We start from the raw sequence: 24,707 nt of genomic DNA on the forward strand, positions 1-24,707 counted from the left end.
TTGGTGGGAAAGGTGTTACCCTTAGGTTTTTCGCAGGGACAGTCACAGGCAACAGCCCTACAACACATACGCTGCCCACGTTGCATACAGTGAAAACCTGCATAGAAGAGTCTAGAAGATTTAGAACCTACTGAACTGTTGCTTAGCCATAGCCAATGAATCTTGAACTGATATTATAGATGCTTTAAATTACCTATATAAATGCAGTATTCAATACTCCGTTCAGTGTATCGATATTTTCAATTCCCCAGCCAAAGTCATGTAGTAATCATATTTTATTTATATTCAAGTCTATGGTAGACTCCTTTTTGCTCGACTTTATCAACACTTTTTTCAGGTAGTACGGATTTCCACCAATAAGTAATCCACTGGAATTTAAAGACCTTTAGCCCCAGTATGTAATACGCTTGAATTTTGAAATGGAACAAAAGTGATTGATGAAAGCCCTGCATCAAGTAAGAACCAATTTAAGAGCCTAAACCACCTCATTTCCTATGAAATTCCCAATTAAAAAGAACCTAGTCAGGCTGACTTGCAAAAATGCAGGTTCTTATATGCGGTATTTACGGTATTTCGCCATCAGCTTAATCACTTCAAACTTGTACCAGATTGCTCATTTGAAATCAAATTTTACAAACTATAACTAATAAAATGAACAAATATCCCGAGCCACAATTGAAATTTTAAAAACAAACTTTGCTGTTTCTCTCCATACGCAACATCGAATTTTCTTTAGCGTTCATTTCATTCCGAGCAGCGCTGAGCAATTTCAAAGGGTGGTCATCTCTTGAACATTTAAGCTGTGCTCAAGCCCGCGTTCAAGCCCTCCTCATCTGCGATGCATTTACATGCGAAATAGGCAGCAACATCAAGTATACCGAGTCACGTTTACAACAATGAGCCAAGAAACCCCTTCAACTTGTATACCGAGCTTATTTTCCTCTGCGAGGCGATGTTGTCTCCCATACCTTAAAAGTAAGCCCCTTCACAGATTCATCACAGACGGGCTCGCATAGAATATAATTTTACTTTGCACACGTCTTCGCGACAAAATCAGTCTCGTCGTGATAAAGAAGAACATAAACGCAACCTTCTTCACCAAAACAAGAACTTTGTATGATGCGTACCGGTGCATCGAAATAAATGCGGAGGTATTGCCAACTGTTTAAATTGCGAGGCCAGATATAGCATTTAAAATACCCATTAATTGGAATGGCTAGGTGAATCCGCTACATGCTACTAAACGCGCCTTTACATTGCGCGAAGTAGCGAAACATGAACAGATCTGAGCAACAGAGAAAACAATGCTGATATTAATGAATAAAATATTATATACGATATGGATTTTTCTAGTGATTTCCTAAGACTGACGTCATTTGAAAAAGAAAATTCATCAAAGGTGTTAAAAAAGAGAACTACTTAACAAATAGCAACAGATTTTCTAACATTTATACGACATTCATGGAAAGTAAATTCTACAGCAACCAAGACAGCAATAATGCATTCGAACATTCTGAATTAAATCTACATTGAGATATTGTTGTTGAAGGAACGAGCTACAGCACAACTGCATTGCCTAACAAAGCGTCTGCATAGGGCCTCTTGCAAAGCAAATGTTTCTTTGGACAACCAAATAATTCTATGTGTATTGATAAAATCTGGTTTTAGCTACATACGGAGACAACCTTGCAAGGGATTGATTCTGAAGGTGATGTGTCGGATAGGCTAACAAACACAATGGAAAGCAGAACAATACTGGTGACAACTTTCGTCAATCGGGAGGGTGAAAACAGATCCCTCACAGGAAGGGGCTTTGTGAGTGTCAGTATATTCAACTTAATCTGCATGCTTCTTTTAGGCTTCCAGCAACCCATTCTCAAACTGGCGCCCGCAAACTCCGTGCCATGCTACTTACAAGGGAGACAAGATCACCCATATTTCAGTCCGTTTTCTGTTAATTTTGACAATAATTTTACATAAACGGCTAAAGATAAATGATTACAGATAAATGCCACAGTTTTGACAATGAACGATCTAGGAAAGGCGCGTAGGCTTATTCTAATAAGCCGTTTTATTTCAACATGGGCATTATTTCAAAGATATTAAACAAGAAAAGTTGCGATCAAATGAGATATTCACAAAGATATTCGTGACCCTTTTTCTTTTGCGTGACTTCCTTTATTGCACAGAACAAAGAAAAAAGACCCAACTACACAGAAGACAACAAGGATGAATTGTGTTTCGTTAGTGGTTAGTATGTCGAGAATAAATAGAAATTGAAATTTAGAGCTGGATTTCCAACGATGTAAAATCACCATTTACTTCAGAATCAAATTGAAGTGAGGTAGAAAAGTCAAAAGGGGGAACGTTTATTGCTGTTTATAACACTTTACATCAAGGGTGTTATCTAATACACGAGAAGTACCGCCCAGGGTTGAATATGAACTGTAGGCATACTACACATGACGAGTCAGAGCTGGCAGCATGTGAATATCCCTCTTAAATATGGTATCGTCTCTAAAGCCACGCGACCATGCGAAGTCAAAAGCCATCTGATCAAGGTTTGACAGGGTAACAGCATTGCCTAAAGTTGATGGGCATTATCTGTACACGCATAGAACTGGTATTTAGGATACGACGGTTGAATTACAGGTATAGCAACAATAGAATGATCAAATTAACAGGTTCGCAGAAACAAGTATCACCGTGATGAAACAGTCACCAGTGTTCACGGTCTGTAGATACAACAGAAGCACTATTCGCTCCATTTACGAAACAGTTTTGCAGCAAACAATTCGCATCAACAGCAAAGGCACCTCGTTGTCCGACTTCATTTTCACTCCTCTTGCCAATATAATTCTATTTCATTATTCATAACAGTAAGACTCTCCTCAGCGACATTCCCAAACTTTGACTGTTAAATCAACGCTACCGGTCGCAACAAATGGTGACGATTTGTGAAAGTCTACAAAGAAGTCATTTTGGAATTCAGAACTTGCATATTTGAAAACAAATTTTAAACTGTGTTTGAATTTCAACTAGAAACTAAGGTATCTATGGAAGTTTAAACTATCAAAAACGTTTTTAAAACTGGCGCAAATACTGCTAAATTATTGATACTGTCGAACAGCTGCAGAACATTAACTTTTAGAATGTATCCCAACATGTATGAAAAGAGGAGATGTAAATATCGTCCAGTTTCAATTTCAATACAGAAATATAGTATCTTCGTTGTGCCCACACATTGTATTCTTGAGAATTCCTGATACTGGAACGAAAATACGGATTTTCTTAGCGTGTTTGAAAGAAAAATATGAACGGAAACTGCAACTAACTTACCTAAACAAGTACAGAAATGTTCATGGGCATTGAGAGTTTTGAGGCAGCGTTGGTTCTTGATATCCCATGACCTGACTGTTTTATCGTCAGAACAACTAAGCACGTATTTGCCACTCGGATGAAAGAGTATTCCACGCACCCAGTTATCGTGGCCGATCTGAAACATAAGTACCTGTCTGTGTCAGACATTACATGCTGTCATTTCTTTAATTACAGAGAGATTAAGTTGGATGGGATAAGTTGAAAAAACTCGGAACACGACAAGCAGGGGTCGACATCCATCAACCTGACTAAAGGATGGCCTATCCCTTGACTGTTCAAAGGGCAATTCAATTTATATCAGTTGAAGTTATGACAAACAGAGTTTAAATTCTTATATTATCGGCGATACCGTCTACAGATTAATATAGGTTTGAATGACTTATCTTCAAATTTCGCATAATTACGACACTAAGACAGTATAATAAAGTCAATTGCAAGCTGCTTTAAAATTCGATGAAGATACAGATTGCATTAGAGATTTCAATTAATCAAATTTATAAAAGCAAATTTCGTACCAAAGTGAAGAGACAAACACCCGCACCAATGTCCCACAGTTTCACAGTCTTGTCTCTTGATCCAGACACTAAAAACGGACCGGGTGCTTTTTTCTGCAACGAAAAGTTCAGAATCAATTCTTCAACAAAATCTTCAATGAAATCCTACCAATTAGAGGTAAAAATAAAAGCGAGAATTAATGCAAAGATTATTTTGTCAAAAGGAATATGGAAAATATGTCAATGACGCAACATATCTTTACTTTTTACCATATTAGGCAGAGACTACACAAAAATTATGTGGGTGAATGAAACCGGTTGAGGCATATAAATTTGATAGAAAAGTCAAACCAAGTTGACAAAAGCTCGTTGAGTCTATAAAGATCTTTTACACAAGTTCATTAGATATGAAAAAAGGCACAGAAGGTTAGATTACAATTTTAGGATAACAGCAAGAAAAGATATGATTCAGTTTTGCTGATAGATATTTTGCAGTCGACTCTGGCCTCAAGATAACAAAACTTTACTGTTTTAAAAACATAGCAAAACGAAAGATATAAAACAACTCACAGTGTTTCCTATGGATTCATTAATTGTTTGATGTGAATTTTCAGGCGCCCAGGCGATGCATTCTACCACGTGGTCGTGATCATTTAGTTCTAACTTACACTCTTTACTCGCTACAACCCAAATTCGAATGGACTGAAAAAGAAGCAGAACAAAATTTGAGAGCATGACTAACTACCTCTAGGTTGCGATTAGCAAAACATGACAAGGACAGGCCTTGTCCTAGCTAGTTTATGAAACAGATAATGCACAGACCAGCCTACAGTGTCTGATACACATGCAGGGTTTTGTCATATGCGGGCAGGGGCAGGCCTAGTGAATAAAACGGATGATGCACGCCAGGCTTAGTGTCTGATGCACGAGCTAGCCTTGGCATACACGGGAAGGGGCAGGCCTAGTGTATGAAACGGATCATGCTTTCTAATTAAAAGCAGTCCACCATCGTAGTCTCTTAATCCTCAATGAGCTTCTAAATTTGATACTTAATCGGCACTAGGGTTAACATAAAATACTATAATAAAGCTGTTGATTACTTTGTAACCATTTTACTCACACTCTTAATAAATAAATAACTATGATTTCAAATCACCTTTAGATTTCCACAGTTCAATTTTTTTTCTCTTAGCCAGGCAGAGTCCTAACTTAAAAATATATTTCGTCTAGGCTATTCCTTGGACTCTGTATGCATAGAAGTAATCAAAACTGTGGGCAGTGTAATGATATGGAATGTGCCAATTATTCTTTTACAATACTTCTTTCTTAAAATTATATTTTCCATCATGCCAATAAAAACTTAGATCACTGTTCAAATTCCTTATTGAAAACAAAGCAAATGTTCAACACAGAGTCTTATTTCGGGGCTTTGCAGCAAGATAATGAAGAAAGACAAACAGTTATATTAAAAAGAAAAACTCTTTTAAAAATGCCGGTCTCATGTTTCGATACATCCAGCAAAGATGAAGTTATTGCAAATTAGTTGACTAGCAGTCAGGGATGACTTGTGAAAGTAAAAAGAAACTCTATTCAGAAGCTAAGTTAAAATCAACCGATGAAGTAAGGTCTTCAGACTATTGTGTTATGTTAAGATACTGTGTTATGGTGTTAAAAACGCAACCATACCTGGTCATTTGAACAGCTTGCTAACAATGTTCCTGAAATAAGAGCGGAAATGGTTTCGTAAAACACGCAAGTAACTGTTAAATGAATTCGCAAGAACTTAGCAATTTAGATACAAGGTCAACTCAGATCTCATTATGAAGATCGCGTAAATAACGACAGTTATCGTCAAATGGCGTTAAAACAGAAGTATACTTTCTTGGGTAGAAGCTCAACAAGGGTTTCCAATTTGCAACAAAGTGTTCATCATCAGCAAAAGATAGCGTCCGGGTAACGCAATGCTTAGGATGCATCGGGGTTGTAAGCAAAAATGAGCAAAGGGTTCATCCACAACGCTGTCTTGTACATTTTGCTTTGCAAGCCAAAAAGAAACAAAGGCATGATATAAGGAATATGACGTACCATCAGGACTAACACTGACAGTTCTGACCCACTCTCTATGCCCGGTGAAGGTCTTTGTGCAATACCTGGAATAGAAAGGCCCTCTCAATCTACAACATACCACAAAAATCTCAAAAAATAGTCTGGAAAAATAGTCTAAAAAAAATAAAATTTGAACAAACAACTACCAGTGAAACGAAATGGCAGCAATTTTCACACTAAATTGAAGCAACTTCATCCTAAGCACACAGCTGTTCACATGCACAGATTCTCCACATGAATATTCACCGAAAGCATTTTATTAAATGGGTTTCTAGATTCATCAGCAATTGAACTTGGTTTAGCGACTGTTCAAGACAATGCTGTATATTTTTCCCTTGCATTATCAAAATGCTGACGCAAAAAAAAATACCAAATACCCAAGTTGAACTCAAGAGTGATCATAGCGATGAGCTGAAAAAATCTTTCGTTCAACGCTGTTCCAGGAACAAGTTTTACGCAAAAGAAGGAAAAGGTTCCCTGCCTGCCGCTAGTATGAAGGTTAAATGGCAAATGGTTTTGCCAAACAAAGAGGTACAACCAGACATTCATTCTAGATATAATCATCATATTTCCGTAATATGAAATTCAATACAGAAGAGATTTATTTTTCAAAAAAACTTTAAAGTACAGCTAAAGATAAAAGATTGGAAATTGTTCACAATTAATTGGGTTATAGAGAAATCGTCTATCGAACCTACATAAAATGTAGTGTTGAAAGAAGATTGGCAGAATTGCGGTTCAATACTACCTAACGTAAGCTCCAAACTAAGTTCAACATTATTTCTTAAATGTAATGCTGGAAAATATTCATAATAAGACTTGAACCGGGTAGTACATTAAGTTGGAAGTTTAGATATCACGTGGTGCATTCATTCCATGGGCTCCGATGCAGGCCATGCCCCCCCTGACCCCCCTTTATCGGAAGCCCTGCATTGCAAACTGGTAAATCGAGGAATTGACGAAGAATTTACATTGGTAATGAAAGATTCTTACCCAGAAGCTACCTCCCACATCTTGATTGTCTTATCTCGCGACGAGGACACTATGTAGTCACCAGATGGCATGAAACATACCGAAGATATATTGTGATCATGCCCTGTGAAAAATAATTTGCTGCAGAGTAACAGGCAAAAGTAACACAAAAAACAGTCCGACCTCACCCTAGATAAATTAACAGAGCCATGCGTGCCATATGCATGCGGTTTTTACCCAATGGAAATTGACATATCAGCTGCCAAGCAACATCTAACGCTCATTGGCTGATTACGGACGACAAAGCTGTTATGAAAGTAGACAGTGGAGCTGCTAAGAAAACTTACCATGAAGTGTTTTAATATTTTCATATCCTTGGAAATCCCATAGCTTTATTGTCATATCAGCCGACGCTGAAGCTAGAATCAGGAAAATACAATTTTTGCTATAAAACTCATGATGAAGCCCTACTTAAGAAACTTTAATATGGAATTGCTAAATAAGCAAAAATTTGGTAAGAGTTTGAATAAATATGAACGAGGGCGAGAAAACAACAGTGGATAGGGTAAAATTCTAAGACTTCCAAACTAGTTGATCAAATTATTCGTTTAAACATTTGCATATTTATTTGCGTAAACACATATTTGGAACGATAAAAGTTATGATTGGATTAAATCACATGAACAATAAACTAAACAAAAAAAAGCTAACAAAGCATCGCTTTCTTTAGATTAATCCTTCCAGGGTGGACCTAGCCAATGTGCAATAAAAATAATTGTTATACTTCTTCAGTTGATCGTACCTCTCCAATTTATCAAAAGAAGCGATAAAATGGGGGTGATGTATTATGCCGTTGCCCAGGAAAAAATTTCAGATGTTGGGGCCACAGCATATTCTTAAAGAAGCTTCTACAAGCAAGCAAGCTATCTTTGACCTTTAGCTGGACCACAAGTCAGCGAATTTGTGATCAGGAACCTCCTGACAGAAATAATTTTTACGGCAAAGAAGCAAACCATTTGTAATAAAGAATTCTCGGTTTCGGTAAAGTAAATGAATTATTCAAGAGATGAAACAAAACGAAATAAAGACTAAAACAGGCAATTAAGAAACGCAACCCACCTCATCATTAACAGGTGGATGGGATATCATTTAAGCAAAACAGTAATCAACATATGAAAAAACAAGCTGATATAACAAAGCGAACTTACCAAGAAACTTTCCAGTATGGTCAAATGCTAGGTCTTGAACGATGTCTGTATGGCCTTTCAAAGTCTTTTCGTAGTCGCCAGTCTCGTAGTCCCAAACCTACCAATGCAGGCAAAGGAGCGTTTTTTCGTAATAGAAAGCAAATTTTACACATGTCTATTAGTCGGTATACTAAAGTCTGTGAAACTTTCTATGAGTTGACATATGCATAACACGGGGGCTTCCTGTGACATATAAAATATCTACAGCAGCACTGCAAATCAGAATGATAACATAGAAACGAATTAAAAAAGCGAGCAGTTGCCCTGCCTGTAAGCTGCTTTACAGGTGCGCTGCCCATTGATACGACACGGAAGAACATGGATCGAGCTATCTATACATACTGCACTCAAGTTGTTGCTTGGTCACAAAAACACTGCTTAACAGGACAGGTACCCCACACTACGGCAACTAAGATACTCGCGTGCAAGGCACCTCTGCTTCTCCGCTCCTTTTTTGCATTTTCATGTCACTGTGGCACTGTTGCCCAGGGTAACATTATGGCAGCTAGTAACAGTCTTGATAGGCTTCAAAATAATCCCAGCTCGATTAGCCAGAAAGTACATTTTAAAAATCATTTATACATTATACACAGGTGTAAAGCAAGGCTACATTTCAAGACTTTTTTAGCAACATAGTCAAAAAATGATTTTTCAGCTACAAATAAAAACACGTACTTTGATGGTAGCGTCTTCGGCAGCGGTAACCATGACACTGCAAAAAAAATCAGTCTGATAAACGAAACTTGCTAGTTGCCTAAACAAGCAGCAAACGGCAGAGTCAAATAAAGCTGCTCCAAAAAGGGTCCGTTTTCAGGTAGTGGCGTCGATTGTGAATTCAAATGATCCCGCAGAAATACAAAATGATACTTGACGTACAAAGTCAGGGGTCGTGAGTTCGAGCCTCGCTCGGGTCGGTTATTTTGCCGCACTCTCTATTAATTATCTTTTAAATCCTGTTGCTTGTAAACAAAATGACACAAAAACTTGTTCGAAGTACACAAAATAATTGACTAACATTCAATGCAAAGTCACTTTGGTATACTTTAAACAGCGGATAATAATACAAAAGAGAGAAGGTGTTATTTTTGGCATGGCTGTATTGATATCTCAAATCAGTCCTTATACATTGAAGATAAAAATATCACCCTCGATCAAGAAGATTAAAAAGTCAAAGCATTTATTCAATCTTGTATTTTCATTTTAACCAAATGCTTCTGCGAGCAGGGACAGTTTGAAATGGCGCAAACAAGAATCGAAGCTGTCAATGGAAAAATCCCAAATCCTCAAATTCGCACTCCTCAAATAAGCTCCCTCCCTCCCATTAGCCTCCAGCCTGGAAGTAAACATTTTTAATCAGCCCCCAGCTTTGAACTTGCCCCCAACCTCGAATAAGCCCCCAACCTCGAATAAGTCCCCAACCTCGAATAAGCTCCCTCCCTCCCATTAGCCTCCAGCCTGGAAGTAAACATCTTTAATCAGCCCCCAGCTTTGAACTTGCCCCCAACCTCGAATAAGCCCCCAACCTCGAATAAGTCCCCACTCATAAAAGCCAATTTCTGCATTATAATAAGCTCCCATGGATCAATGTGGGCTTAAAAGATGCACCATTCGAGTACATGATTGATAACACATTAAATAGCGAATGAAAGAACTGAAAAAACGAGAAATTGACGAAAAGACATTGAAAATATCCATGCTTTGGACTAACATGTATTTTTGACATTTGACTTATACCTTGTTATGATATCTTAGAAAGAGTTTCTAAATAAATTGCAAACAAAACTATTTTAAAAACCTTAACAAAGTTACGAAACGAGCTACTCGTATGACAAGTTGTAGACGATTTTATAAGCCCTCCCCCCCCGAATAAGCCTCACCTTCAATTAGCCCCCCTGTAAAAAATGCCTAAATCAATAAGCCTTCAGGTGGCTAATTCAAGGATTTACGGTATAGATGTAGACAGGGAAATATAAAGTACACTAGGAAGTATATGAAATTGAGGGAGGCACATTACCTGTACACAGGATGGAATAAAACTTTCGTGATTGGGCTTCTATGACCAGTTAGGGTGTACTTAGGGGGTGGTCTGGGAATCCAGTCTGTTGGCTGTCGGTTCTTCCGTAAGGGGCCTATGAAACAAACAACATTCTTTTAAATGTAAAGACCATTAAAACATTTAAATTAACCGTTCATTTCTAGTATAAATATAAATAAATATATTTCATCCTCAATTTCCGGATGGAACATAATGGAAGATAAAGATCTGTAAAGAGTGACCCCTAAGAATACTTCACTTCAGTCATTTCAATACAACATTCTGCAGTCTCTTGTGAGAACACTTCTTTAAGAAACCTTTGCAGCAATCTTTTTATAACATCATTTGAGTTTTGACATTTCTTGAAAACTGCTCTATTTGCTAGACCTCAAAGATACTTGGTTCTTAGTACTTTCTAAACAAATGGGCTTTCCTATAAAGGTCCTTTTATTTTGGCTTCCTACCTAGATAACTTTGCCAAAGATACCTGGATAAACACATTGGCCAAAGACCTACTTTCTGAGACAAAAAGAGTTTGGAAGTAACTAAAACTTGATTATATGTACTTCTTTTTCAGTGGAAGACTTAAAATTATATGAACATTTTAATAACGAGTCATTGGCTAACTGACCATGTAAGTTGCCTTACCTCCACTTTCCAGTTCTTTTTCAGCTTCATTTAGTTTCGACTCTAATTCCATGACCTGAAAGGGGGAGTATGTAACTTAAAAATCTGGGTTGGTAACACTCCCTTGAGCTAGAATAAGCTGCATCAGACATATGAAAGATCTGATTGAAAGATTACATTACGCCTTCTGTTGTCCAACGCTGGATAAGTATCTGTTTCTAAATTATAGCCCTACCCAACATAATTTTATCTCCACTTGCCTAGCCAACTGATAATTATATTTAGTTAACATTTGTGTAGCATAAAGGAGAATATTGGAAAGTTGGATATTTTGAGACAAGCAAAAGTTACTCCAACTTGAGATTTAACAATTCAACTATCAACAAACCAAGGTTTTAATCCAATAGCTTTGTTATAGACATTTTTCATTGTACTTATAAAAGGTGATAAAAATAATCAATCCCAACCTTTTTCTGAAGTCTGATAACTGAAGTCCATTTCTTCTCCAAAAGGCCTGCATATTTTTTTTCTATTTCTCCTTTCTGCAAAAAACATTTAAGGGATATGGTTCAATCAGGTTTGACAGCAAACAAAAAACAAAAACAAGAAATGATGAAGATTATTATTAACAAGCATCTCAAATTACTTGCTATTGTATAAACTATATACTTATATAAAGTTAGTACACAGTTATATGCATAACAAAGCTATTTTATCTTGTTGTATATATAGTTTGTTGTTATCTATATATATATATCTACACTTTTAGGGAGCAAAAGTATTGTACAGGTTGGACAAATGAGTAATGGTGACCCCGTTGCAAACAACTTGGCGACTGAAAACAAAGCCACCTTAGTGAAGTCATTAGGCATCTTTTTAGAGTTAAAAACCAATCAAACTTAACTTCAAACTGGTAGCAACACTTTTGATTTGAGCATTGAAAAAAAATAATTTTTAAAAAGTGAAAAGTTAACTTTTCATCTGAGTGAGACTTGCTAAAACTTTATCAAAAGGTTTTGTAACAGGATCTGTTAATCAGGAAATGATAGATTCAGAAAAAACATTTGCAAGATCACATTTAGTCGTTAATGTAATGTAATGTAATGTAATGTAATGTAATGTAATGTAATGTAATGTAATGAAATGTAATGAAATGTAATGAAATGTAATGAAATGTAATGAAATGCAATGTATTCATTGCACAGATCCTAAGTATAATATTGGTTTTTCACTGGCATTAAAATAAATAAATAATTAATAAAACAAAAACCTATAAGTAAATATCACCAAATGTAAGTATAGTCTTTTTATTATATTGAATAACGTTAGGCTAGAAAATATGTACAAGTATAGAGAAGATATGTACAAGTTGGAGTGCTAAGTTAGACATTATGGGCCTTGTGGAAAGTGATAATGTCTAACCATTATTGACCATTATTGACAATATTCCAAGACTTTAATTCATGCTACCTTATTTTTTATGTCTGCACTTTCTTATGCTTTAATGCAATAGGACAAACCCAACTTTGCTAGATATACCTGAAGGCAGCAGAAGATATAAAAATCATGTAAAATGACACGTACAATGTCTGCCTCATTTTTGAATGCCTCTAAGGTTGAGTGAAATCCACATGCTTGCAAGTAGTCTGCAATTGATTTGTTCCTGAAAAAATTAGAATATTCAGACATACAAAAAATACAATTTGAAAATATTTTTTCTCTGTTGGACTACTATAGGCTATAGGCTTCATATTTTCATTCAAAACAGCTGCAATTCTTAATGGAACTCGTGAGTTTTACTTAATACCCAAAGATACAGGAGCAAATCAAAAATTCCTTCCAGTGCCTCAGTTTTTCTTCTTAGAGCATTGTAATTGATTGAGTTTTTTATAAAATCTTTTTCGATTACATACTTTAAGGCCTAGGTTATCAGAGCAACACAAAATTGCCATATAAGGAAGGCTTCCCACCAATATTTTGATATATGAATGACCATACACTCAAAGCCAGATTACACTTGCCATTAGGCCAAACACACCTCACAACATAACAAATACTAAATAATGGGAATCCAAAAATTGGTTTGTTGACCTTTTCATTGTTGATCTTTTTTGCTATTCGGTTATTTACTTTGACTAAACTCTACACTCAGCAGAATAACATCATCACAATACTGTTTGGTGATGCTTGTGCATGGAACTTGGTTGGGAAGCCACTGATTGAAGTTTAATTTTAGCAGGGAAAGTATCATCTCCTTTTATGTGATTACTTTCATCTTACATGAAAATTTTTTGGCTTGAGGTGCCATTATTTAAACTTTTGGTTGAAGAGGCTCTTTTATACCTGGTTAAGCCTGGTCTTAAAAATCATTTGCACAACTTGTACCCACTGACTTCTTATTTGCAATTTCAGCAATAAAATGACCCCCCCTGTCTTAACTTTATATTACCTCTGGTTTGTTTTCTGGAAACTCTATTGCTTGCAGCAAATAAATAAAAACCTGAACATTTCCAATTTCCCCATAAATTTCTGAATGCTAAATGCTAAATGCTAAAAATACAATGTCATTGAATTTTTTATTATTTGTATTTGAATATTACTGCCCATTAGATAACACTTCAGCCAGAATTTTCACAACAGCGTCAGAGAAATAGTTCTGGAGCATCTGGTATCAAGGTATTCTTTATCACAGGTAGAATTGCTTTAAGCTTAACAACATAAAGTATAGCTTATTCTAGAGGTAATGTCAAAGTCAAAATGTCAAAAAGCTAGATGCTTTCCAGCCTGAAAACTGCAAAGTGTATTCAAAACTTCACAGCTATTCAAAGTCACAAATATAGTTCACACTTTCAACCTTTTTGATACCCTATTATGAACAAAAAACTTGAAAGTGTTCTAAATTGCAGTCTAGGAGGAGGGGACAGATATCATAAACATATTTATACAACAATGACAAATTAAATAAACCCCTTAAAAATTGTATTGAGCAAACTCTTTGCAATACAAAATTTGAAATTGCTTTGAAAAAAGCAAACATTTCGAGCTATACTAAAGCTTTTTTGTCTGACACTCTTCAGAGTATAAAACGTCAGAACATAGATCAAAACACAACACTAAGAAATACATATATATACCCAGTTGTGGATCGAAATAGGCCAATGAGAAACAAGAGCACATGACTGTTGAAGTTGCCCAATCAGTGCCACTTGTTTATTTAAAATGTTGCCAGTGGAGCCCTAAGGTGAAAACAAACTCCTTCTGTCTACACAACAGCCGTTTTTTCATGTTTATGTAGATAGACAAATACATTTATCTATCAAAAAAACTTACCATTAATACAACCCTTCAATCTGAGCCAATTTTGACAAAGAAGTTGTAAAAGAGATAAATGAATTCTGAAACAAGCTCTTAGTTCTTAAGGTAATTTATGTTACTCCTAGAATGTAACTTTTTTGTCTAAAGCAGTTACAAAATTGGAATGAATGCAATTTCGTTCCTTTCTTTGAAAAACAATTCTGTCATTTCTAGCTTTGCTAAAGCATTTTAATACATGTCAAAAAAACACCAAATACATATACATAAAAATATTTTGAAAAACACTATCTCATAAGTGTTTTGATTTAAGTCTTTATCAGTAATCAGTTGCAAAAAGACATATATAGAACCGTATGTTGGTAAGCAGGAATTTGTAATCAAATGGATATCAAAAATACGTAGCACAAGGGACAAAAAACTTTTTGCAAACAAAAATTTGAAGATGCCTAAATGAAAAGATGACCCAGCTTGCCAAAAAATTTCAAAGATTGTAACATCTATTCTGTTGCATCTGACTTTTTGCACAAAATTTTGAACTATGGCTCAATCACAGTTTATTTGGGCATCCTGACTTTTGCAAATACTGTTTTTGGTCTCATGTTGTTACTTCTAAACAGTTTTGCCAAACGGCGGGACAAAGAAACAAGACCTAAAATTCTAGATTTTTAATTTCTTTTTTTAGTTGGAAACATAAAAAGAATGGATAAAAAGTTAATTGGTTGGTTATGAAAATGTATTTTAGCAGGGGCGGCTAAAGGTGGTATTAAAGATATTATTCTAATACCATTCAATTTTCAAAGAAAGGGTATTTTGGTTCTCTAAGATCACAAGAAATTTCTTTTGCTTTTTATATGCTGCTACTTTTTCACAACAATTTTATTGATGGGACCAGCTCTATTCATATAGCCAAGCTATATTTATTTTTTTGCTCGTTGAATGAAAGCTTGCCTAATCCTCATTGAAATCTTTGTAAAGTGCGATTGTTTAATCCCTGCCCTAATTCTGTGTGCTAATCAACAGCCCTAGTCATGGTATTAGCCTCCGAAAACTAATACCACTGCTCAGAAATTTCTGTTGTGGCCTGCATGTTGTAAATTTATTTTGTTGAGCCATGATAGAAGAATGGGTGAACAGCAGTAAGGTATTAATTTTTCATTTCTAATACTATGAGGGTCACTGTCAGCGGAAGAGAGGATGGACAGAGCCTCAGCTTATAGAAAAAACATTGCTGGAAATAAACTTTGTGAAGTTGCAAAATGTAGCTGTACTTTTGGTAGCTATGCCTTTGGATGGATAATTTGATTGACAAATTTTATACACTGAATGTAAAGAGCAACAGTCATGAAACAGTTTGTTGAAGCTAAAGGCAGTATCTCTATAGTAAATCGCTCGCTGTATCATAATAGTGTCTCACTCGCAGGCCAAAAGCCTCATGGTATTAGAATTAATGGGGTAATACCTTAGGGCTCCATCACTGGGCAGCAAACTGCTGTATCAAAGTAAGATTTCGCTCAAATAGTTTGCCGCAGTCATAATCCACTTGTATTTCAAAGGGCCCATCCTTCCCTTCACCCAAAACTAGTTGGATGAGCTACATCGCCACAGGATCATCAGTGTCTGGGGGGGGGGGGGGAGAGACAACGAGGGCCAGTGCTTTCAACTGATTTTGTAAGATATGGTATTGCCAAAAGCTAGTCTAAACGTTCATAATGAAAAGGTCATTTTTTCCATCTCCTTGAATCAAAACATATAAGCTCCACCCCTGTTAAATAGTTTAAAGACCTTGAGTGGGGGCCTTCCTATGTCTTAATTTTAGAGGCTAATACCTACTTTTCTGCTCCCAGCTGCCCCTGTATTTTAGCTATGCTCCAAAGCTGTTGAAACCTTTCATCATTACAAAATCAAACATATATTTGAAAATTGACAAAATGGTTGAAAATATCCTGACTTCCTTGAAACCATTTCAACTTTTTTGCAAACATTGACATTAGGGTCATTCCATATCAAAGGGGGACAAAAATATTGGAAATGTAACCCACCCTCTCAGAATTGTCCAATTTTTTGTAGTGTTGTTCACACTAATGAGATAGGAGCTTCCTGCAAATTTCAGCTCAATACCTTCATTTGTTCCAGAATGAGAGCCACTTGAAATTTGCACCAAATTTGCTTGAACTTCTCAAATCCGCCATTTTGAATTTTTGCCGCAAGTCTTTTTGGCAAAATTTAATGTCTCTTTTGGAATTTTGCACTGAAAATGTCTCTTCTGGGTAAATCAATACTTAGGAGTTTGAAAATGACATCAGAAACCTGCTAACATCTACAGAAAAGCAATGAAATGTCTGTATCCAAGGGTTGCTTTTGTCCTTAGCAACTACGCTACCCCCATTCATGTCACTTTTTGACAATGTTGCCAAAATGTGACAAATCCCAACTTTTGTATATTGAATATATAGTGTCTTAGCTTGACAAGAGCAAAAAATCAGAGATAGTATTTTTTCTTTTTTTGAGATATCTTTGTTTCAAAATGTCAGATTTTAATGAAAAAGTTTCAAAATTTGTATGGTCTGATAAGGAGATTATTCAGAACCGAACATTTTCTTAAAAGTCCAAATACAAACTTATTGCTGGAAGTAAGTGGGAATGGTTTCAATATTGCAAAATAACTTGCCACTAATAAATTTTAATAACTAAAAGTACTTAATAAATGCTTTATTAATTAAAGTCTAACAATGGATTCAGTTCAAATATTCTTCAATTTTTACAGTGTCAGCAGTTTCTAAGGAATAATTCTTTCCTGAGTTTGTCAGTGGAAATGGTGCACTCACTGTCATTAGAATATTCACATATGGAACCCAGTATCTTTAATTAGTATCTTTAATATACTGAATTCCTCAGTCAAGCCTCTACCTGTTAATGAGGCCCCAACCCCGCAAGTTGGCAATAACCAATTAGTTTCTTAGATAAGACAGAATTTTGCAAGTAATGTCAGTATTTATACTTTTGTTTATATCTACCACAAAATTAAGTATGACCAACTGAATAAACCTCCTTAGAATAAGCCCTCTTGTAGAAGCCCCCTTTGAATAATAAGCCTTCTCTTGAATAAGCCCAAACTTATTTTGTAAAATTCATCCGGGGCCAATTAAAGACTTACCGTATGCAAAAAACGACAAGGTTTTATGGTATGCAAACAGTGGGTGGGGTTAGATCAGATAGTACCTTTGGGGAAATTATCTAAAAACAAAAGACAATCTGGAAGATATTTACTTTGAAACACAATAGAGTTCGAAAGCGATGACGTCATAAATTTTTTTTTAGAATTTTCTAATTTGGATCCCATAACCTGAAAGAGCATCATGAAATACCTCTAAATTTGCAAAATCAGGCAAGTGTATTACGAAAGGTCAGAGATATGGCCACATGTTTATTGGTTCTCTCCCCATCAAACCTGGTGTCTTTTGGTCTCTGTTCATAACTTCATGAACAGAGCCAAAATAACAGTGATTCGTTAGCAAACTTCAAATCTTTCATTAGCCAAATCTCAACCGATTTAAGACATATTTGGCCAATTTTGCGTATTTGAAAGTATTTCATGGTGATCTTTTACGCTATGTGGTTAAAATTCAAAAATTCTAAAAAAAGGTTTTTGATGACGTCACGCAGGTTTTTGATGACGTCTTAAATGTCGGAAACTCAAGCTATATGGAGTTTCTTACAGAAAGATGAGTGTAATTTTCCAATCAGCACTGAGTACACTAATGCACTGTCACCTTTGTTTTTTAAACAGAAGTGTGAACAAATATTCACAACAATCTGTTGTGTGGTTGTGGATGATTTTGTTGTAAGTGCAAACAATCATTCTTTTTGAGAGTATTCTAATGATTTTATGACGTAAGTCACGCTAGAATAACAGGATTATTGAAATGTGTTAAAATATAATTACGACGTAAATCAATATTGCGTAATGCATGTCAGGGCTATTCATCGACAACCATTAGTCACCACTTGAATAAAACTGTTGAAATAGCACTTCATTTTCGCAATGCCAATTTACGAAGTAAATGTGCTTCGAAGTTTTATATAAAAATGGACGAAAACAGACAATGCACAGTTGGCGCAACCATGAAAGATCCTTGTCATAAATCCACATATTGTAGAAGAACTGGCTTTAAAATGATAGAATCGCTTGATTCGAAAGTTCGAGAAGTTGTTTTTTGGACATCTGGCGTTTCTTTACTGAACATTGATGCTGATATCTGTTTTCATCACGAACATGTGCTGACTAGAAGATTACCGATGTCATACACAAGATGTTTCAATCCATTTAATGTTCACAAGAAAGAGGTGAAGGGTGGACTGTCCAAAGTTACAATCTTGCTGGCGAAAGACGTGGTGACACTCGGTATTGATGTTGTTCCTGGCCAAAAAATATGTCCTTCTTGTAGAATAAAGGTGAAAACCGAGATCGATTCTTTCGGAAAGGAGTTGGTGCAGTCTGATGAGGAAGTGAATCTTGTCGAAACTCTAGATAATGAACTATCTTTTTCCTCAAACAAGGAATCAATTGACTCAGCGCTTAGTGAGATCGATGTGTCTCCTTTGAAGCTCCATTCTATCCCCCCTCATTCGAAAATAATGCAGGGGAAGAGGAAATTGAAACAGGCAACACATGCATTTTCAAAAAAGGTAGCCTCTGTGCTGGATATTGACACTTCAGACTTGATTGAAGAGAAGGACCAATCAGAAATTTCTAAAGAGTTAAAAAGAGATTCTGAAGATTTGCAACACATGATTGAATTAATAAAAAAAAAGCTGAAAGTGTGTAACAGGAGGAGACGTATACAGATTTTGACCTTGATTCCACAGTCTTGGTCAATCAGAAAAGCTGCAAGAGAATTCAAGGTGTCCAAGAAGACAATTCAAAAGGCCCAAAGACTTAAAGAAGAGAAGGGGATTCTTGAAATGCCTGATTTAGCTGCTGGGAAGACTCTCGACAATAATGTGATTGATGCTGTAGATGCAATGTATAACGATGATGAATTTACAAGGCAGCTCCCTGGTAAAAAGGATTTTGTTAGCGTCAGCAAAAATGTCCATGTTTCTAAAAGACTGATGCTATGCAACATGAAAGAGCTTTATACAGCCTTCAAGAATAGAAATCCGCAACTGAAAATTGGTTTCTCAAAGTTTGCAAGTTTAAGACCAAAATGGTGTATCCCAGTAGGGCCTAAAGGAACGCATTCTGTGTGTGTCTGCATGATTCACCAGAACTTGAAACTGATGTTAGGTGCAGTCAATTTTGAAAAAAATTACCACGAACTAATTGATTTGATCGTTTGTGATAGGCAATCAAATATGTGCATGGTTCATCGGTGTCAGAAATGCCCTGGCATTAGCAACGTCAAAGATCTCCTTACAAGCATTTTTTTCGAAGGAGAGAAACATTGCAGTGTAGATGACAGTGATGAAGAAAGTGATGTTGAAAGGGAAAACATTGATGATATGGAAGAGTGCATAACATACAAACAATGGACCACCACTGATCGTGCAGAATTGATTTCGGTTACTGCAACAGTGGAAGAGTTCATTGAAGTTTTGTGCGAAAAATTAGATGCAATAACAGCACACTCCTACATTGCAAAGTCGCAAGCAAATTATTTAAAAGAACTGAAAGATAATTTGGAACATACTGAGGTTATAGTGTTAGGCGATTTTGCTGAAAATTACAAGTTTCTGATTCAGGATGAAATACAAAGTTACCACTGGAATCAGAAACAATGCACACTCCATCCCATAGTGGTTTACCATCGCTTCAGTGATAGTTCTGTTCTTGTTTCGGACTCCATATGTTTCATCTCTGATGACTTGGATCATGACGTCACAATGGTTTATCAAATAATGAGCTGCACAGTGGATTATATCAAAAGAAACATTTCTGATACCATTAAATCCATTCATTATTTTTCTGATGGTTGCGCAGGGCAATATAAGAATTGTAAAAATTTCTTAAACTTATGCCACCATCAGAATGATTTTGGAATGGATTGTAAATGGAATTTTTTTGCCACCAGTCACGGTAAATCACCTTGTGATGGCATAGGTGGTACGGTGAAAAGAATTGTGGCTAAGGCAAGTTTGCAGCGACACAAGGAGAACCAAATACTCACGGCAAGGGAAATGTTTGATTTTTGCAAGGAGGAGATTATTGGAATCCAATTTCAGTTCATAGGTAGAGGTGAAGTAGATCAAAAAAGAGAACAACTGAAGGAGCGTTTTTCGTTTTCTAGAACAGTGCCTGGTACAAGAAGCTACCACCAATTTGTTCCTCTAAGAATAAATGAAATTGGGGCAAAGAGGTTGTCTGAAGATGCCAACTATGGAATCAAGTTCAATTTCTCCAACCAGCCAGAAATAATTGAAATGCTAGATGACTTAAATCCAGGAAAATTCGTCATTTCACGATACGATGAAGCTATTTGGCTTGGTGTTGTTTGTCAAGCAGACAAGGATACCGAGGATGTCCAAATCCGTTTTATGCATCCTCAATTTCCCTCACAATATTTTGAATGGCCAAACAGAGATGATATTTGCTGGGTTCCAAATGTGAATATTCTAATGACAGTGAGTGCACCATTTCCACTGACAAACTCAGGAAGGAATTATTCCTTAGAAACTGCTGACACTGTAAAAATTGAAGAATATTTGAACTGAATCCATTGTTAGACTTTAATTAATAAGCATTTATTAAGTACTTTTAGTTATTAAAATTTATTAGTGGCAAGTTATTTTGCAATATTGAAACCATTCCCACTTACTTCCAGCAATAAGTTTGTATTTGGACTTTTAAGAAAATGTTCAGTTCTGAATAATCTCCTTATCAGACCATACAAATTTTGAAACTTTTTTATTAAAATCTGACATTTTGAAACAAAGATATCTCAAAAAAAGAAAAAATACTATCTCTGATTTTTTGCTCTTGTCAAGCTAACACACTATATATTCAATATACAAAAGTTGGGATTTGTCACATTTTGGCAACATTGTCAAAAAGTGACATGAATGGGGGTAGCGTAGTTGCTAAGGACAAAAGGAACCCTTGGATACAGACATTTCATTGCTTTTCTGTAGATGTTAGCAGGTTTCTGATGTCATTTTCAAACTCCTAAGTATTGATTTACCCAGAAGAGACATTTTCAGTGCAAAATTCCAAAAGAGACATTAAATTTTGCCAAAAAGACTTGCGGCAAAAATTCAAAATGGCGGATTTGAGAAGTTCGAGCGAATTTGGTGCAAATTTCAAGTGGCTCTCATTCTGGAACAAATGAAGGTATTGAGCTGAAATTTGCAGGAAGCTCCTATCTCATTAGTGTGAACAACACTACAAAAAATTGGACAATTCTGAGAGGGTGGGTTACATTGGTGTCCCCCTTTGATATGGAATGACCCATTACTTGTGCTGTATTTTCATCACATTCATTTCAAACATAAAAAGAATACTTTCTCCTTTGTTGTAATAACACTTCACAGTAAACATATTCAAGATCCACGAAGCAAAAATAGTACACTGCAGACAAAAAGTTTAAAAGGAAAAAGATGAGCAACCTCTAAATCACCCTTTATCTCTTGACATTCTATTAGAATGTCTAATCTTTCAAACAAAAAATCTGTGAATAGTAAGAAGTGCTCGGTTTTTTGGTTTTTGAAAACAGAACACTTTTTATTCAACACTGCTAATATCTGTTAAGTATTTAACTTTATTTTACAATTATGTCGACAAGATTTGTTGTTGTTAGAAAGACTGGGTCATATAACTTTGTAACCCTATGGTATTGACACTTTACCTCATGTACTTCTCTTTGTTTGTGTTGTATTATAAAATGGCCTACATTATCACATCTTTATTCCTTGTTTATCCACTTTCATGTCTAGCTTAACAATCTCCACAACAAAAAGGTAAATGAGATCACTCTATTCACTGACAAATGAGAAAAACAGTATTTGTTTGCAGCATTTGGCAAAGTAGGATTTGAAAAAGTGAACTTACAATTCATCTTTTTGCTTTGGTGTGAGTACCATGTTGGTTTTGTTTTCTTTTCTAAACCATCAAATCTTCAAATATACACATAATACTGTTGCAGCACAAGCAGATTCATAAGATGAACCAAGCCTTTGAACATTATTGTTTCCTAGCTACCAATATGGTCATAGGAAATTCCTAAAAACAAAAGAATGTTGAACTAAGATGCAATGAGAAGTTGAATGGAAAACCAACCTTATTGAGTTGGCTTACATAAAACCTAAACTTTGTTTGAATTAAGAAAAACCTGTTTAGAAACTGTATACACAAGAGTTATCAAATAAAACTGAGGACAAAAGACTTGCATGGCTTGGTAACCACAGAAAGGATTTGTGAATACAAGCAAGTTTCAAATATGATTTATTCATTTTCATAAAGATTACATATCAATTAAGAAAAATAAGGTTGTTTGCTACCTTTTTAAACTTTTGGAGTACACAGGGAAACTAGTTTTATAAGTTTTATATATATAATAAAAGACTATACAAAAAGGTTGATAGACATTGGGCATTGTGTGTCTTGATGCTTCTAATTGTTGAGAAAAAGCCATCTTGCAAAACCATCAGATGCTTGGATGTTCAAATTTCAATGTTACAGAATATAGGTAAAACTCTACAACAGCATGCCTTAAGTAAGAGTGAGGATTTTCAGAAAGGGCATATGACACTCTCTCTTAATGTTGCTGTGTAAAAAATAGAGCATTATATTAAAACAAGCCTTACCAACTAATCAAGCAGTAATAAAATAGGATTATAAAATAACCATAATTAAAAATAGCACATTTTGAGCACAAGGAACAACATGTATGGAACTTCAAATATATTGCAATATTTTGTAGCAAAGAAACATTGTACCTTATATATACAATTTTGGTATAGTACTTTGCTTTTTTGATGCAGTATGCAGTGGTTCTTCTAATTCAACATACACAAGTAATAAGTGAAATCTTAATATGAAATAAACCTAACTGACTTTGAGAGGTGACATTCAATAAGGACTTTAAAGAAGGTATTTTTTGGAGGAAAATAACTTCTTCTAAAATTTACCCAGAAACACCAATTAAGAGCCTTAGGTTCCTGAAGATAACAGATTTAGAGTTTATTAGATATATATAAGTGTACATGAAATACTACTTGAAATTTGCTTGGTGTTAACAGTTTCCACAAATAAACTTGACATTAAGTTTGAGAGCACTTCATGACAAACCTAGACGAATCCCCACTTTAAGTTTGTAGCAATTTTCTAGAATGATGTTGGGTATGACTATAGTTAAGATCCTACTCGTAAATTTTAACAAACTGTAAAGACACATTATGGTGTATCTAACGGTACCCTTTACCCAACGGTAGTGCCACGGACGATAAATTTTGCGATCGAATGAAAAGTGGAAGACTTGAGGTAGATAAATCACTAATAACAAATACCAACAAACGTAATACATAAAACCAGGATGGAAGGGCTATACATGCCAAATGTTTTCAATTTAATACTAGACATTTTGTTAAGGCGTGTTCATGTGATGTATTATTCAGCAGAACAGCCTTACCTAAAGGCCTGGTTTGGGTAGATCCAATGTCATATTTCTCGGTGGGTGTCTAAACTCATATAGCTTAAATTTTGTTTGAGAGGATATTCAGACCACCACGAATTTCATTTTAAGTAACTCAAACTCCTCCATAATTCTGTCAAAAAATCCATTGTGAAAGAAGAGGACAACAATTTAGGCCCATTTTACAACGTTAATAACTCCATTAAACGTTCTTTAGACCAAGGCCCAAGTAGGCAAACGAAGCGCAATAACCTTCGACGAAAACTAATCATGGTTGAAATAAGCTGCTAAATATCGATTATCTGCCAAACTTGTATTTTCAAGCGTAAGGTTACAGAAACTGAATTTTCTGTCACCCTCTCTCACTAATATGACATGCAATCAGAAGCAAGCCATCGGCACAGTCCTGATATTTGTGAAAAGGTAGAAGGGTTTCCTGTAAACAGCTATGAAACTATAAAAATTTTGCAAACGCTCACCTTTCTAAATCCCCAGTGTCGCTATTTTGATCTGCCGTAATTGTGAACAATTCTAAAAGCTCAATTTTCAACACACTACAGTTGAACATAGGCTAGCCAAGTATCAAAAGGAGCAGCAGTCAACCAACGGCAATAGCTCCCAGCATCCTTTGCAAAACGGGTGCTCCCGCCCTTCTGATTTCGTACTACAGCCTCCTCCATCGAGGTTTAAATGGCAACCACTCTGAAAAAATTCGTGACCAAAAAAATTGTTGAATAAAAAATTGCCTGGAAGTACAGGCACCACATTTTGCAAAAAATGCCAAATATTATGTATTAAACTACCAGTAAAGCCTCTCCATACGTTTTAGCCCCCCCCCACTTTTTTAGACCCCCTACTTTTCTCAACGCTCCGCGGTGCCTGAAGTATCTGAGAACTAAGATAA

The 24,707-nt window shown here is 35.7% G+C and overlaps 2 protein-coding genes across 2 annotated transcripts; one reads left to right on the forward strand and one right to left on the reverse strand.

Moving 5' to 3' along the window:
• Window positions 1-1,311: 1,311 nt before the first annotated feature.
• On the reverse strand, window positions 1,312-24,442 carry LOC135683153 (lissencephaly-1 homolog). Its single transcript, XM_065198329.2, has 16 exons — window positions 24,283-24,442; window positions 22,222-22,392; window positions 12,447-12,525; window positions 11,330-11,404; window positions 10,884-10,938; window positions 10,215-10,329; window positions 8,876-8,912; window positions 8,162-8,258; window positions 7,301-7,372; window positions 6,975-7,077; window positions 5,961-6,025; window positions 5,562-5,593; window positions 4,446-4,577; window positions 3,897-3,989; window positions 3,340-3,496; window positions 1,312-2,965 (listed from the first exon to the last, which is right to left on the reverse strand). Exons 2-16 carry the CDS (start codon window positions 22,251-22,253, stop codon window positions 2,892-2,894), a joined length of 1,218 nt encoding a protein of 405 aa, XP_065054401.1. The 5' UTR covers window positions 22,254-22,392; window positions 24,283-24,442; the 3' UTR covers window positions 1,312-2,891.
• LOC148959902 (uncharacterized) lies at window positions 17,664-20,903 on the forward strand. Its single transcript, XM_089109186.1, has one exon. It carries the CDS (start codon window positions 18,264-18,266, stop codon window positions 20,886-20,888), a length of 2,625 nt encoding a protein of 874 aa, XP_088965312.1. The 5' UTR covers window positions 17,664-18,263; the 3' UTR covers window positions 20,889-20,903.
• Window positions 24,443-24,707: the final 265 nt, after the last annotated feature.

This window comes from Rhopilema esculentum, chromosome 7 (genome assembly GCF_057945365.1).
Source record: "Rhopilema esculentum isolate cy_ngs chromosome 7, ASM5794536v1, whole genome shotgun sequence".
Taxonomy (NCBI): domain Eukaryota; kingdom Metazoa; phylum Cnidaria; class Scyphozoa; order Rhizostomeae; family Rhizostomatidae; genus Rhopilema; species Rhopilema esculentum.